General features: G+C 37.2%; 2 protein-coding genes across 2 annotated transcripts; both read right to left on the bottom strand.

The window, feature by feature from the left end:
* Positions 1–4,628: 4,628 nt before the first annotated feature.
* LOC139150022 (uncharacterized) lies at positions 4,629–8,040 on the bottom strand. The gene is made up of 4 exons (XM_070722166.1): positions 8,034–8,040; positions 5,962–6,072; positions 5,217–5,402; positions 4,629–4,942 (listed from the first exon to the last, which is right to left on the bottom strand). The coding sequence occupies exons 1-4, from the start codon at positions 8,038–8,040 to the stop codon at positions 4,629–4,631; spliced, it is 618 nt and encodes a 205-aa protein (XP_070578267.1).
* Positions 8,041–8,599: 559 nt separating this feature from the next.
* Positions 8,600–10,793, bottom strand: LOC139148318 (uncharacterized). The gene is made up of 2 exons (XM_070719696.1): positions 10,751–10,793; positions 8,600–10,303 (listed from the first exon to the last, which is right to left on the bottom strand). The coding sequence occupies exons 1-2, from the start codon at positions 10,782–10,784 to the stop codon at positions 9,990–9,992; spliced, it is 348 nt and encodes a 115-aa protein (XP_070575797.1). The 5' UTR covers positions 10,785–10,793; the 3' UTR covers positions 8,600–9,989.
* Positions 10,794–17,519: the final 6,726 nt, after the last annotated feature.

Genomic DNA, 17,519 nt, shown 5'->3' with positions numbered 1-17,519 from the left:
AACCGAGCCAATTTAATATAACAAAACGGAGCTTTCAAAATTCATATCCTTGGCCTTGTAAGCCGCACCCGGATACACTTTCATGGCGAACACATCCCCCTCCCTTTAGGGAGCCGTCATTATTGACGGCCTGGGGGTTTCGGAGGAATTTTTATCGGAAACATTGAAATTTCGAACAACCCCCGTACCCATGATGAATTTTAGTTACCTCTCTCTCACTGAGAAATTTTGACTGACCCCCTACATACAAAAGTTAAATACCAATACATGTATTTATAAAATCTACAAAATACAGCAATTGTAAAAACCTTTCAAATCCTGATGTATCCTTCTGGATTATTATTTGTTATCTTACGACTGTTGAAAAGGGTGAAACCAACAAAATGAAATTCATAGCGACAAGAAAATACAGATAGAAAAGCTCACACTATAACCGGAGTCCGACCCTACAGTATTGTTTAATTGGGTGGGTATCATGACAGGTTTTTCACTAGAATATCTGACTGGGCAGAATTTGAAAGTACGGCAGGGGGCAGAACACGCTAGAGGTCCTTAATTTGCGTGGAAATTTTATAAAATTGACGTGATGTGTGCAATAGTGCAGTCATGGGTGCTATCTGAGGTGTTTTAATATTTTTTTCTGAGTGAAACTGTTAGAACACCCCAAAGGGGAAAACACGAGAGGGGTGTCCCCTCTCGCATCGAAAATTTTGAGAAATAGATGTGTGCAATGGTGTTGTCTGAGAGGTGTTTAAATTTATTTTGCACAAAAAACTGAGTGACTCCCTTCTTCCTCCTTACATTTTGAGCAACTCCCTTGAAGTTTTCAATTTTTTGAGTGACCCCCTTACATTCCTCTGACCCCCAGGTCATAAATAATGACGGCTCCCTTATTTCAACTAATTGTTATTGGAAATCATGTGTTATCACCAGTGTTCCCTCTGAGGTTTCAAGAGGGTGCGCAACTTGAGATCACGGTCCCTCCGGGACTGTGTTGAGATACGTCGGATTATTGTCTCACAGCTGGGTCCGTTCATGTATATGCTAATTTACTGAGGTACGTCACAACGTACAATGAACGTTGGTGGCAACTGCGCCACCAACGGGCGCTAAACCCGAAACGCGGAAGTAAAATCTACGCCGAGATCGCACATTTCACCCCGAGTTATCGTTTCCAAAACTACCGATCGAAATGACTGAGACTAAAGTTGCGCAAAACATGAAATTTCACTGCGAGAGCAGTCGGAGACACTGCGCAATTGGCGCGCAAATAAGCCTTAGCGGGAACACTGGTTATCAATATCATCACTTCTGAAGACACATAATTATAAAATAAATTGCTCTGTTGAAAGAATGAAGACAGCTTTGTAGTCTACACAAGTGAACGAAGAATTCTTGTGGGGGCACTAACTAAAGTTGGTTTTGTTTCAATTGGACAAAACATTTGGTATCATATGTAGGTCGTGACCGATACGGTATGTGGCCGAATCGATGTAATTCAAGTAGCTGTCATTTGTAACCATTGTTGTCGTAATCACACAAATTATATTTACAGATCAAAGGGCATTTAAGGCAGCAAAGTCCCTAGAAGCTGAGCAAGAGTTTCGGCACCTCTCATTTCTGGCCGTTTGAACGACGCCTAAAGCAGTTTTTGCCGATAGACAAAAATAATCATGACAACACAAATTTTGATTTTTTTTTCAATTTTAGTAATTTATCAGTAATAGAAAGTAATATTGCAATAACCAATATGTATTATAGGCCGAACAATGAGGCAAATACATCTCCATGGCCGTCACATATAGTTTTACGTGTCTCTTGGCACACATGATTACTTATATCCACAGTAAATAGAAGGTATATATCTTCTTAGTCCAAACGCAGATATTCAGGATAACCGATATATTACATGAAAATACCACAGTATCACAAGTGATTGATCCCACCGCTAGCTATAGTGGACAATGTCGAAGGGCAAGATCCGAATGCTGACTCTCTGTTCAACAACAATGAAAACGGTGGCACGAGTAATCAGGGACGCTGGATTTTGGTGAGTGAAGAACAATTAACGGAATGCTTGTAGTCATGTATAGGTGTCACGTTAATCATGCCTTCCAGAGTGTTTTTTAGCTTGACTGACATTTTTGTGTTACTGGGGATTCACAGTGGAACTTCATCATCCTAACAAATGATGTTCAAGTCCGCTGTCATAGTTTTATGAAGTCACTGGTCTTCATTTGCCATTCCGTCAATATATACAAACCCTGTGTACAGGATATTCTACGTAATGTCGCCAAAGGTATGTAGAAAACGCTGGAGAAAAAGTAATTCTATTATGCAATAGATGCGATCAATGATTAGATTTTGTGTTGCCGTTCTATATTTTTGACGAAGAAATTATTTGAAGATGCAAAGAAACCAAGTGAGAAAGATGAAAGTGTTTACAAATATGATACACAAGAATTACACTTGTGGTTTATTCTACTGCAAACTATACGATCAAGGGACGTAACTTGCTGAACATTTTCAATATTAATCTTATAATCTTTGTCGAATACAAAATTAATGGATTGATTTTATCACGATTGGGGAACTGATGGTGTCATCAAGAAGTCTTCAGGCTACAATTACCATAAAAGGGACGTTTGACACAATGAGACTACCGACTTTCTCTTACACACTTACATTCTGCATTGTACCGAAAGTCAAGCTTATATTTAAAAATTCAAATCGTTAATCCATGCTATACACGCATACCTCACCACAGACATTCCCCGCCACAATACTCAAGCTCCTTAGAGCAAGAGGTCACTAAGAAAAACGTGGGTCCTAAATATAGCGAACTAATGGCAATGAGATAACTAATAAAGGAGTAATATCACCAAAACTAATTTCTTTAATATGCCACAGATTTTATGACCAAGTTGTTTGTGATACGACAGTGCAGGAAGTTTCGTTATTATACAAGCCCTGATTTGTGTTTACTCCGAGTAACAAATAATTTCAACTAAACAAAAACGAAAACACAAGACAGCGAAGCGATTGTAGGACATTTTTATTGAATTATTTCTCTTGTATCCTTATTTGTTAATACAGTATAATCTCTCGCAGATGCTATATGAAGTCAATAGTCTTGAAATCAATGTATTTAAATAAAAGATCACCTATTGGTTGCGCTATAGCAAAGTTCAAAGTTTTGTATCTAACTAACAAAAACGTTTTAATGTTTTTGCGATAGAAATGACTATGACCATAATATCCGTCATTAAGACATATTTTGCAGCATTTTTCTTTGAAATGTCTTGTCATCCTAACTACCCTCAAGTGCTTCTAGGCACATCAACGATGCTATGCTATCACCTGCCACAAAGTGCAATGGTACGCTTTGTAACGTTTGTTAATTATTAACTTTCATAACATTCACGGAGTTCTCTTTCCATCACGGCCTTTAACCATCCATCCATCTCACCAAAACACTTCAAATTACTAACTACACACCCGGATCTGTATTTACAGTTGGTACATCGTGCAAATAAACCAGTCGCCTTCTCTGTAATGGTAGACCGCACATCGTTTAATTCTATGATTTCTCTTGTTGCCTGTTATTGAAGCAGGCTTCCTTTGTCGAAATGCAGAGAGACACATAAATAAGGAACAGTATTGACTTTTTTCTGCACCTGGAAAACGTTTACGGTATACAAAAACATTTCTTGCTGCTTTTCATCAATTTTATAAGTTTACCTTTGAGGAAAGTAAAGTAAGTTTAGGGTGTTAGCTCAGTGTCATAGTGGCGACTCAGAGATCCAACATTAACATTCGAGGAAACACAATTATACGAAAAACAGTTTCAAGTACGCTCGTATTTTTTTACTTTCAGCTTTCTTGGCATGCACAACTTTATTCAACAGAGAGACACATAAAATAAGGAACAGTATTGACTTTTTTCTGCACCTGGAAAACGTTTACGGTATACAAAAACATTTCTTGCTGCTTTTCATCAATTTTATAAGTTTACCTTTGAGGAAAGTAAAGTAAGTTTAGGGTGTTAGCTCAGTGTCATAGTGGTGACTCAGAGATCCAACATTAACATTCGAGGAAACACAATTATACGAAAAACAGTTTCAAGTACGCTCGTATTTTTTGACTTTCAGCTTTCTTGGCATGCACAACTTTATTCAACAATTTCTGTTGAGCAATAGCCGGTCCGTTTTGACGGTGCACATAATCTGCAAATGCTGCGTCGTGAACTGATCACATGATAAGATTTATACCCTCATTTCATCGCTCATCGACAACCAAGCGCTTTACTCTGAAATAAAGAGCCAGTAGTGATACATTGAGTTATGATAAATTGGCATTAAAAAATAGCTATAGGGCATCTTCATTTGACTTGTTCATATTAGGACAGATTTTCGCTACTAGCAGAACCATTATGTTACAATATGAGTCTATGAGAAGACACTTTATCGAAATGAAGAACCAAAGTCGTTGGCATGCGACTGTCTCAGCATTCATAAACCACAAGTTTCACGGCCATTTCTAAATTGTAGAATTGAACTATTTTGGCTGCTTTGACTGATTTGGAAGGTTATATTCAGGTAATATGTCTCGCACTGATCAATGGTATACTACTTTGATAATTTTTCCAGGTCTTGTATTTCTTTGGCCACCGCTTCATTGTGTCTTCTGGCGATATTGTACAATGAATCCCATGTTGGTGGCGTTGAGGGCGTTGTGCTCTTATCAGCACTCATTTGTATCCACTGCGTGATGAAAGCTTCAGCGGCGGCTTCTCCTGTCAACTCGTGGCTTCCTCTGGAATGTTTGATTTTCTCCCCTTCTATGCCAACATCTCGGGCGATGACTTCCCAGGTTGTTTTGATCTTCACGGCTATCTTCTTTGCATCGCTTTCCGCTATAGCGACACTACCTTGACTTACTCCTAGCGCGTGATAGAAAACGAGCTAGCCGTTAAACGACCGAAAACAGTTGCAATAACTTCTGCGTAATTAATTAAAGCGTTTTGGTCGGTAACTTTATCAAGTTGTGGTCGTTTGGTCATAAAAATTCGTCTTGATAAAAAGTTTCATCAATAAGTCAAACCTTTCACCAAAGACCTATTTTATCTGACTAATTTGTGATTATTAACATAAACAAGTGCAATTTATCTCATTTACCAAACTCTTTTTATCGAGCATCATACATTTTTGTCCTACCTGTTTCACTCGATCGTCTCTCAAACTGGTTCATTCGTTCTCTGATATCACCACATTGTTGATTTGTCCAGTCCCTTACTTCTCGTAACTCCTTTCGTATTTCGTCGATTTCACTTATCCCAAGCCTCTTTTCCATTCTATTCAGTTTTTCTACTATTTTGTCAACGACTCGCGTGTCTAAAGTATCTGGGACAAACAGGGTCAAAATAGTAGAAACGTGCCTGTAAATGTTTTCGCTCACATATGGATGATTCCCACCGGCAAAATGTGAAAATACGGACAATGATTTCAGCTAGATAATTCCTTTAATTTAGCTCAGGAATTTCACATTCATCGCACGTTAATCGTGAGTTGATCGTAGCATTCTAAGAAAACTTTAAAATTCATAATTCTTTTTATTATCTCTTCTAACGATTTTCATGTTTGATTTGTCGTCATATTACGAAAATGATCATATGATTTTACCGGTTGGGTTTCACCCGCGTGTGTGTATATTGTAATCAGGCTCTTTCTGTCATTATGTATTTAAACACTCATTTTACTCTACTGTGCGCAAACAATCACCACGGCCAAGAATTCAACGTTAAAGTCTTGCATCTATTATCATAAATATATGTATACAAATATGTAGCCATCGATTAGCCTGGGTTACTTTCTCGATTCATTGTTTATTTGTCGACATATTTGAAGATATCATTCATCATTTGGTCAATGTTGCATATTTGAAGTAAATCAATTGCCTTACCATCTCGCTTTTCAATCTCCGTAATTTTGTTTTTCAATTCAGCGATCTGTGAAACAAGCTGTGACACAATCTTCTGCAGCTCTTCTTTGGATTTTGTTTCCGAGGTCAGACCTTAGAGAACATGGAGAATTATATCAAGTGAGGCAGACGAAGCACTTCTACTTTTCATGGCAAAGACAACATACGCAAAAATTCAGACTTACTTATGTTCACTGTTCAGAAAATAGTGTATTTCTAACCGTTAAAAGCTCTTCCATGAGGCCTAGTTGTTCCTGATGTATTATTATTGGATAGACAAAAACACTATATCTTGACTTTTAATAAACAAAAAGAACGCAGCCAACGATACTACGTAAACTGTATTATGAAAACTTTTGCGACAGATTCAACACCGTTTTTGATTTCGCATTCATCATCATCTGCAAAGTCATAAGTAGAATCGATGATTCTATGAAACACACTTTATTTCTGCACGTTCTTCTTTATTTCAGCACATTCTTACTCGAGGTGGATATATGCGCCAGCATTATTTAAGTCATAAAGTCAAATATTTTATGCAGGTATGTTAAGAACGTATGCATGTAGACATTTACGGGGCATTTGAAATTTGTAAAACGCCACAGTAAGAGACGATAAGAGAGTAAGAGAAGATAAAGATATATGTAACAGACAATTACGATAAAACAATAATGGTACAATGTTCGACAAAATTCTTGAAGCAAAATAACAACAAGCTCGTAATTCATCCTAGCACTGTCCAAACATTTTCATACCAAATTTTGTTTGAAACAAGTAAAAAATTGGTTCCGAAATCTAACAACCAAAAATGTCATGATGTTCATGAAAAACCAACTTCATTAGTGACTTTTTGATAAGTATTTGCACAAATTTGAGTTCGAATTCAAAATTCTATTGAAATGTCTAAGGCGTACTCAGAATTATTCCCCATATTTATTCCACGACAAATTTACACAATATACACTCGCATAATACTGAGATGCTATATTCAAATGATGTGAAGATATTTTATCCTTCAATGGTTCCTTTTTCCAGATGAGACACCTTTTGTCTGTGTGGTATTTGATGAATTTGCCATGCACTCCCACTAAGTTCATCGGGGATCTCCTTGTAAGTGCGTTACCACTTTGACCCTAAGAAAAGATCAGAACCGAATATGCTACTACTTTATAAAGGCTTCACCTGGCATTAAAGTGCTTAAAGAGGAAGTTCAAAAGGCTATTTTTTCACAAATGCTATCTTTGGGGTCGCGTATCCCGGAAAGGCCAATTTGCTGTTCATATCTCGCGCGATTTCTTACAAAAACGGACAAAAAATTTAGCGGAAGTTGCAGTTTAGAGCTTCGTCAACTCATAGTATTTTAAGGCAGGGACATCCTCTGATGCGTATGGCCTTGCCCACTCACTCACTCACGTTCACGCCAGGCTGTGCGTATTTGCATAGTATAAGCTTATAACATAAACTTACGCTGATACGCACAGCCTGGTGTGGCATAAAATCTGTTTGTAGTCAATTACTGAAAATACGAGTCGGAACCATCAATATCACAATTTCACTAACGTGGCACTGAAAGAACGAGTTTTGTAGGAAGTGCATGAAGGTTATTAATTATTGTCATACTGGACATGAAGTTACCCATTCGTTGAAACAAAGAAATAACCAACTTGGTGTCCTTATTACCATGGTAGGGGACGCTATTCTGGCAAATAGATTCCAAAATTTGTAGTCGAGCGTTCATATTAGCATCTTATTATGCAGACCAATTTATACCTTAATTAGGGTATTCTCCAACAACTGTCTTGTCTCCTGAGATATTCCCCATGGCATCGTGATGTTAATTTCTGTTACCTCCAGTCACGACCATGCCCCTATGTAGACCTACGTAGACCGTCCATGACCGGTCAAATTCTTCCTAGACGATCTATAGTTGTAAACTTTGTTCGAGACAGTTGCTCCGAGAACAACATGATCGAGGTGGTAATAGTTCTGTATAATGACATGCTAATGATGTTTCACTACAAAATTGTTGTGTATCGATTCCGGCAGAACCCTACCGGCCATGCTTAGTATAACCTTTATACTCTTGAAATACAGTATTCTTGCATAGTCAACACTTTGTGAGTTTTTCCCATAATGCATTTCACCGGTTGTGCAGAATCTATTTTCAGAACGCTGCCTTTTAACAATTTTAAACAGTTAGGTTAAAGTTGATGAGAGAGAGAGAGAGATGCAGACGTCAATGTCAACAATTCGTCGATTACATAAGGTAATGTAATAATAATAATTGTTTTTGTAAAACGAAAAACGGATTGGTTCCTCTCTCTTTATACATCGCTTATTCTGTACAGTGCCACATTGTAGAGACAAAGATTTTCAGGGTATTCCGAATTATGTTAGTTGTAGAAAACTTGCAGACTGTATCAGTGTGACTGTACTATACGATTCTTAGCTGTCATTGTGCATATAGGTATAAAACACGACGCCGACCGTGCTACTAAATAAACAAAACACTCCGTTCGTCAAACAAGAGCAGTCGATGACCCTATTGTGAGCACTCATTCCTGTCAGATTGCGTTTTAAAGACTGTGTTCATATATGACAACAAATGACTCATGTCCTATTTGGCGACTTACCCTTGTTCCTTTATTGATATTGTAATCCCCTTTGAATAGCTGGCTGTCTGGGGAAGATTTTGCATACAAATTGAGAAACGTATGCTATCTTGGTGAAATGTCGTTTTGCTTTGATTTACGGACGAATTCCTTATTACAGTATCCAATGTCACACTAAAAATACTAGCTTTTGCCATAGACAGCGGAATCTTCTGAGCCACTGTCTGTGATTTTTCACGTCAAAAAAAGAGGAAGCTGTGTTGAAGACAACAGACTACCACTTAAACGCCGAAAGTGTAAGTTGATAGTGATCTAGATGTGCTGTCGGTTTTAACAATAAAGTTGCTCTTGCCTCACTAGGATACGAAATAATGTGATAGTATGAAAGTATTTGGTGCTAAGCCTCTAGATTTATCAAGTGCGGTTTGATGTGAATTTTGTGCCGTGTTTCAGATAAATTTTAAAAGATTTCACATTACTCTACTACACACCCGGATCTCTGTATTTAGAGTTAAAACACTCGTGTAAATATAACCCAGTCGGCTTCTCTGTAGTGTTAGAGCGCACACTAACTACCATGCCACTTGTTTGGCTATTGACCTAACGATTCGTTTAATTCTATCATTTTTCTCGTTGCCTAGCACTGAAGCAGGCTTCCTTTGTCGAAATGCGGAAAGAAACATACAAATAAAACGAACAGTGCTGACTTTTATCTGCACCTAGAAAACGTTTACGGGACATAAAACATTTATTGCTGCTTATCGTTAGGTTTATTAGTTTTTCCTTTAAGCAAAGTAAAGTAAGTATTCGTGTTGGCGTAATCTCATATTGGCGGCTCAGATCCAGTGATAACATTCAAAGATAAAACAATTCTACTCAAAACAGCTACAAGTACGCTCGTATTTTTTTACTTTCAGGTTTCTTTGTATGTACAACTTTATTCATGGATTTCTGTTGTCGAGCATTAGCGGGTCGGTTTTGAGGCTGCAAATAATCTGTAAATGTTGCCTCGTGAACTTGTCAGATAAATAGGTCAATACTCTCATTTCATTGGTGGGTCAAAACCTAGCCTTATACTCTGTAACAAAGAGCCAGTAGTAATACATCGGGTTATGGTACATTGACATTTTAAAAACAGCTGACGACATCTCTCTCTAATTTGCCAACTTCAAATTAGAAATGATTGTAGCTACTAGCAGAACCATTATTTTAAAACATGAGTCTATGAGAAGACACTAAATCAAGATGGAGAACTTAAATCGTAGGCATTTTCCGTACACTAAACGAGTTTCAATGTGACGATCATTTCTAAAGTGTAGAATTGAACTAGTTTTGGCTGCTTTGACTGATTTGGAAGGTCATATTCAGATTATATATCTCGCACTGATCAATGGTATACTACTTTGATAATTTTCTCAGGTCTTGTATTTCTTTGGCCACTGCTTCATTGTGTCTCCTAGCGATATTGTACAATGAGTCCCATGTTGGTGGCGTTGAGGGCGTTGTGCTCTTGTCAGCACTCATTTGTATCCACTGCGTGATGAAAGCTTCAGCCGCGGCTTCTCCTGTCAACTCGTGGCTTCCTCTGGAATGTTTGATTTTCTCCCCTTCTATGCCAACATCTCGGGCGATGACTTCCCAGGTTGTTTTGATCTTCACGGCTATCTTCTTTGCATCGCTTTCCGCTATAGCGACACTACCTTGACTTAGATCTGACACGTGTCAAAAAAAGTTAGCTGTTAGACGAGAGAAAACAGTCGTAACAACTTTTAATTCAAGCATTTGGTTCGGTAAATTTATCAAGTCTTGGTCGGTTTGTTATAAATACGACCCTTTTTAAAGCTTCTTATCAATAAGTAAAACCTTTCACTGAAGAACTATTTTAAAGAAATTCTGATTTGGTTGTGATTATTAACATAAACAACTGCAATTTTCAACGGGTGTGTACTGTCAATGCATATTAATATGAAATTGTTTCATATGTATCGAAATTTGATTCCTCGACAATGAAATTAAAGAATAAAACCACTGTTAGTGTTCTTAACTTTTGGATCTCAATGAATGCTAAATAATCACTTTGTGTTCATATTGGCTTCAAGATCTGTTATCTCATTTACAGAACTTTCTTAATCAAGCATCATGATTCGTTTTTGTCTTACCTGTTTCACTCGATCGTCTCTCAAACTGGTTCATTCGTTCTCTGATATCACCACACTGTTGATTTGTCCAGTCCCTTACTTCTCGTTAACTCTTTCCGTATTTCGTCGATTTCACTTATCCCAAGTCTCTTTCATCCTATTCAAATTTTCTACTACTTTGTCCACGACTCGCGTGTCTAAAGTATCTGGGACAAACAGGGTTGAAATAGTAGAAGTGTGCCTCTAAGTGTTTACGTTCACATTTATGGACGATTCCCACTGGTAAGATTTAAGAAAACGGACAACGATTTCAGCTGGATAATTCTTTTAGCTCAGGAATTTCACACTCATCGTTCGTTAATGGCTTGTTGATCGTAGCATTCTGAGAAAACTTTCATAATTCTTTTATTATCTCTTCTAACGATTTCATGTTTAATATTTATGAACTTATTACGAAAATGATCATATGATTTTACGGGTTGGGTTTCAACCGCATGTGTGTATACGGTCATTATGCTCTTTCTGTCGGTATAGTATTTAAACACTCATTTCACTCTACTGTGCACCAACAATCACCACGGCCAAGAATTCAACGTTAAAGTCTTGCAACGATTATCATAAATATATGTATACAAATTCGTAGACATCGATTAAAAAAGCCTGGGTCACTTTCTTGGTTCATTGTTCATTTGTGGGATATCGAAGATATCATTCATCATTTGGTCAATGTTGTGTATTTGGAGTATATCAGTTGCCTTACCATCTCGCTTTTCAATCTCAGTCATTTTGTTTTTCAGTTCAGCGATCTGTGAGACGAGTTGTGACACAATCTTCTGCAGCTCTTCTTTGGATTTTGTCTCCGAGGTCAGACCTTAGAGAACATGCAGAATCATATCAAGTCAGGCAGACGAAGCAATACACTTTTCTTTTCATGGCAAAGACAAAGTACGCAAACATTCAAAGAGTTACTTATGTTCACTGTTCAGAAAATAGTGTATTTCTAACCATTAAAAGTTCTACCATAAGGCCGAGTTGTTCCTAATGTATTATTATTGGATAGACACAGACAATATAGCTTGACTTTTAATAAACAACAAGAACGCAGCCAACGGTATTACATAAACTGTATTATGAAAACTTTCGTGGCAGATTCAACGCCGTTTTTGATTTCGCATTCATCATCATCGGCAAAGTCATAAGTAGAATCGATGATTCTATAAAACACACTTATTATATATTTCTGCACATTCTTCTTTATTTCAGAACATTCTTACTCGAGGTGGATATATGTGCGAGCATTATGTAACTCATAAAGTCAAATATTTTATGCAGGTATGTTAAGAACGTATGCACGTTGACATTGACAGGGCATTTGAAATTTGTAAAACGCCAAAGCAAGAGACAGGGAAGATAAAGATATATGTAAGATAATTCCTATAAAACAAACATGAAAACAAATTATAAGTTTTAAGTGTTTACTGTGGCAAACTGTTTTCATCAAACAATGGCAAGCAGCTACAAATCCAAACGCTTAACCTAATAATAATCTTTCTTGTACCTTTGAATCAGTAAATCACTTTTTTCCAACCCCACAAACCAAAGTATACGATATGTTTTCTCAGACATACCCTGAGATTAGTCATCATTATTCGTCTATTATCCCTTCATGATTCGACGATCTTGACTCAAAATGAGCTAAATCCTTTAAAGCCGATTCGAAGATTTTATGAATCTAGGCAGACTCTTGAAGAGAAAATTGCATCAGCTATACCCCCACTATCTTGAATAAATAATCTAATATTCGTACCTTCCTCTAACTTTCGCAGAGATTTTCCAGATCATCTAGTTTGTTGATTTTATTGCTCAGGTCTCTAAGATCGCTTCTCATAGTTTGCATGGCTTCCTCTATACCAAACTTGACGTCATCGATTTTTGCCGCTAGTCTTTGTTCCTGGGCCAGCATGAGGTTGTTCATCTGACTTCCGAGAGCTGCGACAATAGCTGTAAAACGCAATGTTAGCATTGCACTTGAAAACAGACAACATAATCGCTCGGTGTGCTCCATTTTACATTGATACATGCATTGAGCTATTTTTTATACGATCCATCAATTACAGCATGATGTACCCATGTACCCATGACCAATGGAGCAATGAGGAGTAAAGTGCCTTGTTCAAGGGCACAACACCGTGCTGGAGTCTCGAACTCACCGTCCTCTGACGGTGATCAATCAGTTAATCTGGACTTACCGGGTCTCGAACTAACGTCCTCTGCTAGTGCGACCGGTACCCTAATCACTGCCCCATGGTGCCTCCCTATACTTTCTAATAATTTTCGAACAATTAATCGAATCTGTATACTGCCATAGAATAGAGCGGATCAATAATAACTTATTACAGCTTCTATATAAACCAGGAGTACGTGATAAAAACGTTGGGGACCAATCCAGTACAATAATAATGAAAGTCAAAACATATGCAAAATCGAAGTATCGAAATTAAAACAACATGGAGTTACTCAACATAGGAACAATTATCGAAAAGATGGAATAAGTGTACACATAGATAAAGAACATTTTGAAGAATGCACTTCGTGTTTGGATTTAGATCGTGCTTTGTTTATGTGGTCATTATTTTGTCAGCTGATTGGGGAAGGTTATTCCCTTGAAAAGGTAGCAAGGTCACTATACGAATGTCCAGATTTCTTTCATAGTGACAGGTTATAACATTTATTGACTGATTAAGATTATTGAATGTATTCAACATGTCATCAAAAGAAAGGTGAGAGGAGACAGGGGCATTATCAAGGAACTGACATAACTATTGAACGGCTACAGTAAAGAAGGCTGGGCCAAGACTGTATAGTTTGCAGAATGGCATAATCATATAAGGTCCTGTTGGTTCTAAAAGCTGACGCTAAAGCCCCATAAGAAAATACACTTGTTTTCTTTATGAATATTTGGCCAATTATCCTATGGGTTTGCTGACGAATAAATAACAATGATATAATTGAAAAGAGGTTCATTTATAACCCTATAATGGGTCATGATTGCCTAGCCAATATTTTACAATGATACACAAAATCTTCCTGAAACAGAACAAAAACAATGTATGAAAAAGAAATTAAAGAAACGAACAAATAACGAACAAACATAAGTAAGCAGCAGACGTACCGTCAGTGTCAGGTCCAGGGGAAGCAGAGGATGACGGGATTGCAACACCTAAAATGAAATGCATGTTTTACCATAAAAAATATACAGTCATTTCAAAACAACATATAATTGTTTCTGGAGATCTGACATCGTCAGTTTTCGATTGTGACTTGGTTTTTCTACAAAGGCAAAGGCTAATTTTAACACATCGAATTTAACTTCTCCAAAAGCGGGATATGAAACAAATTTTGATTGAACAAAAACAACGAAAGGAAATCAAGCACTCAAAATAAAGTGTATTTTGTTATAACAAGTTGCTGTTTAGTCACAGATTTCCCGCCAGTCTATAGGAAATGCAGGAAAACATAGGTATCAGTCCCACAGTGCCCGTTCGTCTTCTGTTAAGGGTAAATCTATAACACGATTGGAACTAATTTGGGCTGATTGGATGGTGATGTAAGGTCGTTTTAATCTGCAAATGTTATCTCATCTGCTTTTCTTTTTATACTTTTTATATAACACACTTGTTTTTATGAGTAATTTGTAATATTGCAACATTCAGCTACATTGCACCTAATAGACTTTGAGAAATTTAAAAAATATGAAGATCCAATTATCCCAAATTAGTTTCAATCGTGTTCCATACGCAATGTGCAAAACGCGTGCAGTATTGTCAATGTATCAAATCAAACATACGCTTTATCAACTCACCACTGTTTGTAGGTTGAGTCCTGGCCGCAGAACATTCAACACAGTATCCCCGTGTCCAGTTTCTTTAAGGACGTCAAATAACTGTCCATACCCGTCACTCTGAGCTTTGAAAACACGTATGACATAGGCTACGCGAGGTTCCCCAGATTTTCTCTGAAAACATGAAGTAGGTAAGTAACATCATTTTCGACAAAATGTTTTGTGATAAAGGAAGAAAATTACAAACATTAACAATGGCACAACAATAACAATTAAAAGTTAACAACAACAACATCAACAACAACACAACAACAGCAAAACCACCAATATAAATAACAACAATCATCATCATCATCATCAGTAGCAGCAGCATTATCATCATCATCACATCAGTAGCAGCAGCAGCAGCATTATCAACTTTTAACTATATTATCGACAAGGTTCCATACTAGTTTTTTTAAAATCATAAGTATTTTTTTAGATTCACGAGAGACTATGATAGAATTCAGCATATGTCATATTTTTTGCACCATCCTTTCCCATCAAAGTTAGCAGAGCAATATGTTCTTTTGATGTGTTCATCACCGGCATTCCCTCAGTACAGGCGATGGTAACGTGCACAATTGTCTTTCAGTGATACACTTATTACAACTCAATTCCTTCAGATGTTCTTTCGTGAAGACACCGGGATATAGTTCGCGGGTTTTTTCCACAACATTTCCCACTCGTATTCTGTCTGACAGAAATTTCAGATTCCTCGTTAAAATCCTGTGTTGTCTTTCGTCCATTTATAAATGATATCACTGTAAGAATGAAAAGATATAGTTTACACTCTTGCCTTAGGTCGACCACATAAGTTACGATCTACGCGCAACCTATGTAATCTTTCGGCAAAAGAAAACAAATGACGCCATAATGCAATAATTATTACATGAAATCTCACTGTAAGGGTCTATTGTACAGGGGTGCCACCTTCCTTGGCCCGCCATTTGAATTATATGTCTAGTCATTCGTACACCATACAAATATATGTCCATACATGCATGAATGCGTGAGTGAGTGCTTGCCTGCATAAATACATACATACATACATACATACATACATACATACATACATACATAATACATACATACATACATACATACATACATACATACATAATACATACATACATACATACATACATACATACATACATACATACATACATACATACATACATACATACATACATACATATGTACGTACATACATGCATGCATGCATACATACATACATACATACATACAAGGACAGCCGTTCCTTTGCAAATTACACATCGTTCTGTCGGTTGGTTCGTAATGTGTGACCGACACAAACGACAAAAGGGTCTGTTATTTATCACCTTGTTGATAACGCTAACTAGGTTAAAGTATGACTTATGACCTATGTCATAGGTTACAGCCCATCAGGGCGAGTGTTATAACAAACGACTGACGTCATACCAGACAATGCTACTGATATTGATGATTAAAATCCCACTACAGTCATAATTAATACGTATTACTTTCATTTTGAGTCAACAGTTACTTTCATGTGTTTCCTTGCGATACTGTAAGACGTCAAATACAAGGTTGAAGGTAAGCTTTAATATGGAGATTGTGGCTAACGACGAAGTGCAAACTACCAAAACTCAAAGTGTAGCCACGGACTCGTTAGTCTGGTCTGGTGTTCCCCCACAGATTAAATTTTAATTAAACGTAGCTCTGATGTTCGCATTCGCAAAGTTAAAATGGAGAGAAATGAAGCATATTAATGCTGCTACACTTTCGGCTGCTTCCAAGCTTCAATTTCGTCAACCACAGCGGCGCCCATTTGTCAAGCAACAACATACAACAATTTCAGTTTGAACATAAATAGTAGAGAACAATTGTCTCTTTCTACACGAGTTTGCTATAACATTAAACTTACCTTACACAATGGGTTTTCAATATGTGAACTTTACTTACAGCGAGGGTAGAATCGACGGTGTATCGGCTAGAATATCAAATACATTTGTAAGCTCACACCTTTCCGGCCCTATGACTTTTAGGAATTTCGCTTCAAACACCTGTACAGCACCCCTGACGACAATCTTCACGTATCGATTTTTAGGCTTGTCTTCGTTAAATTGAAAAGACAGAGAATCTAGGTCAACCTTTGAATAGATAAGAACAATATATCAGAGACTGACGACATCGTTGATCTAAATTTGGACCAATTCATAGAGCAAAGAGGAACTTTTAAAATAACACGATTGGAACTAATTTGGGATTATTGGATGGTGAAGTAATCTAATTTAATCTGTAAACGTAACCTCATCTACTTTTCTTTTTTAAGTTAACGCACTTGTTTTTATTAGTAATTTGTAATGTTGCAACGTTCAGCTGTAGGACACCTAACACTGTTGAGAAATTTGAAAAATATGAAGATCCAATTATCCCAAATTAGTCTTCAGTGTGAAAGTTTCCTTTGTCTTATCTGTGTCTATGCCAGCTGTATTGGAGAAGATGTGAATGAAGTCTGTACCAGACATCAGATATTTTAAACTGATTAATCATGGTTTTCCTCTCCTTTTCATCTGTATCATTGACACAAGTACCATTTTGCCTTTCAGGATATATTTTGTTTGAAAGCATCGACAGAGCAATTGAAAATCCATGACCCAGGCCTATCCACCAAATGATGATATCTTTCAGCTTTATCGGTCGGCGAATGGATATTACGTTTTCGGTCTTTGGCAGCATTTAACCTTTCATTACAATGGTTTGTCCCAAATCCATTGTTTTCTATGGTAAAGTTGGACCTGTATACAGGGAACTGGGGGTAAAAGGGTTAAGGCACATAGATTAAGGAGCAAAATGTTAATGTTGCTTCAGTGTAACATTGCTGTAATTTGTGCGTCGCTCGCGAGGATCCGAATCCTCTCA

The sequence above is a fragment of the Ptychodera flava genome, chromosome 2 (genome assembly GCF_041260155.1).
Source record: "Ptychodera flava strain L36383 chromosome 2, AS_Pfla_20210202, whole genome shotgun sequence".
Lineage (NCBI taxonomy): Eukaryota > Metazoa > Hemichordata > Enteropneusta > Ptychoderidae > Ptychodera > Ptychodera flava.
This window is presented reverse-complemented; position numbering and strand designations above follow the sequence as displayed.

What these genes read in the sequence shown, in the direction of transcription:
- LOC139150022 (XM_070722166.1), bottom strand. An exon ending in GGAGATTGAAAAGCGAGATG is followed by an intron (nt 5,403 to 5,961) that starts GTAAGGCAATTG and finishes TGTTTGTCCCAG; the next exon opens with ATACTTTAGACACGCGAGTC. An exon ending in GAGACGATCGAGTGAAACAG is followed by an intron (nt 4,943 to 5,216) that starts GTAGGACAAAAA and finishes ATCACGCGCTAG; the next exon opens with GAGTAAGTCAAGGTAGTGTC.
- LOC139148318 (XM_070719696.1), bottom strand. Translation starts at nt 10,784, where the DNA reads ATGAACCAGTTTGAGAGACGATCGAGTGAAACAG. An exon ending in GAGACGATCGAGTGAAACAG is followed by an intron (nt 10,304 to 10,750) that starts GTAAGACAAAAA and finishes GACACGTGTCAG; the next exon opens with ATCTAAGTCAAGGTAGTGTC.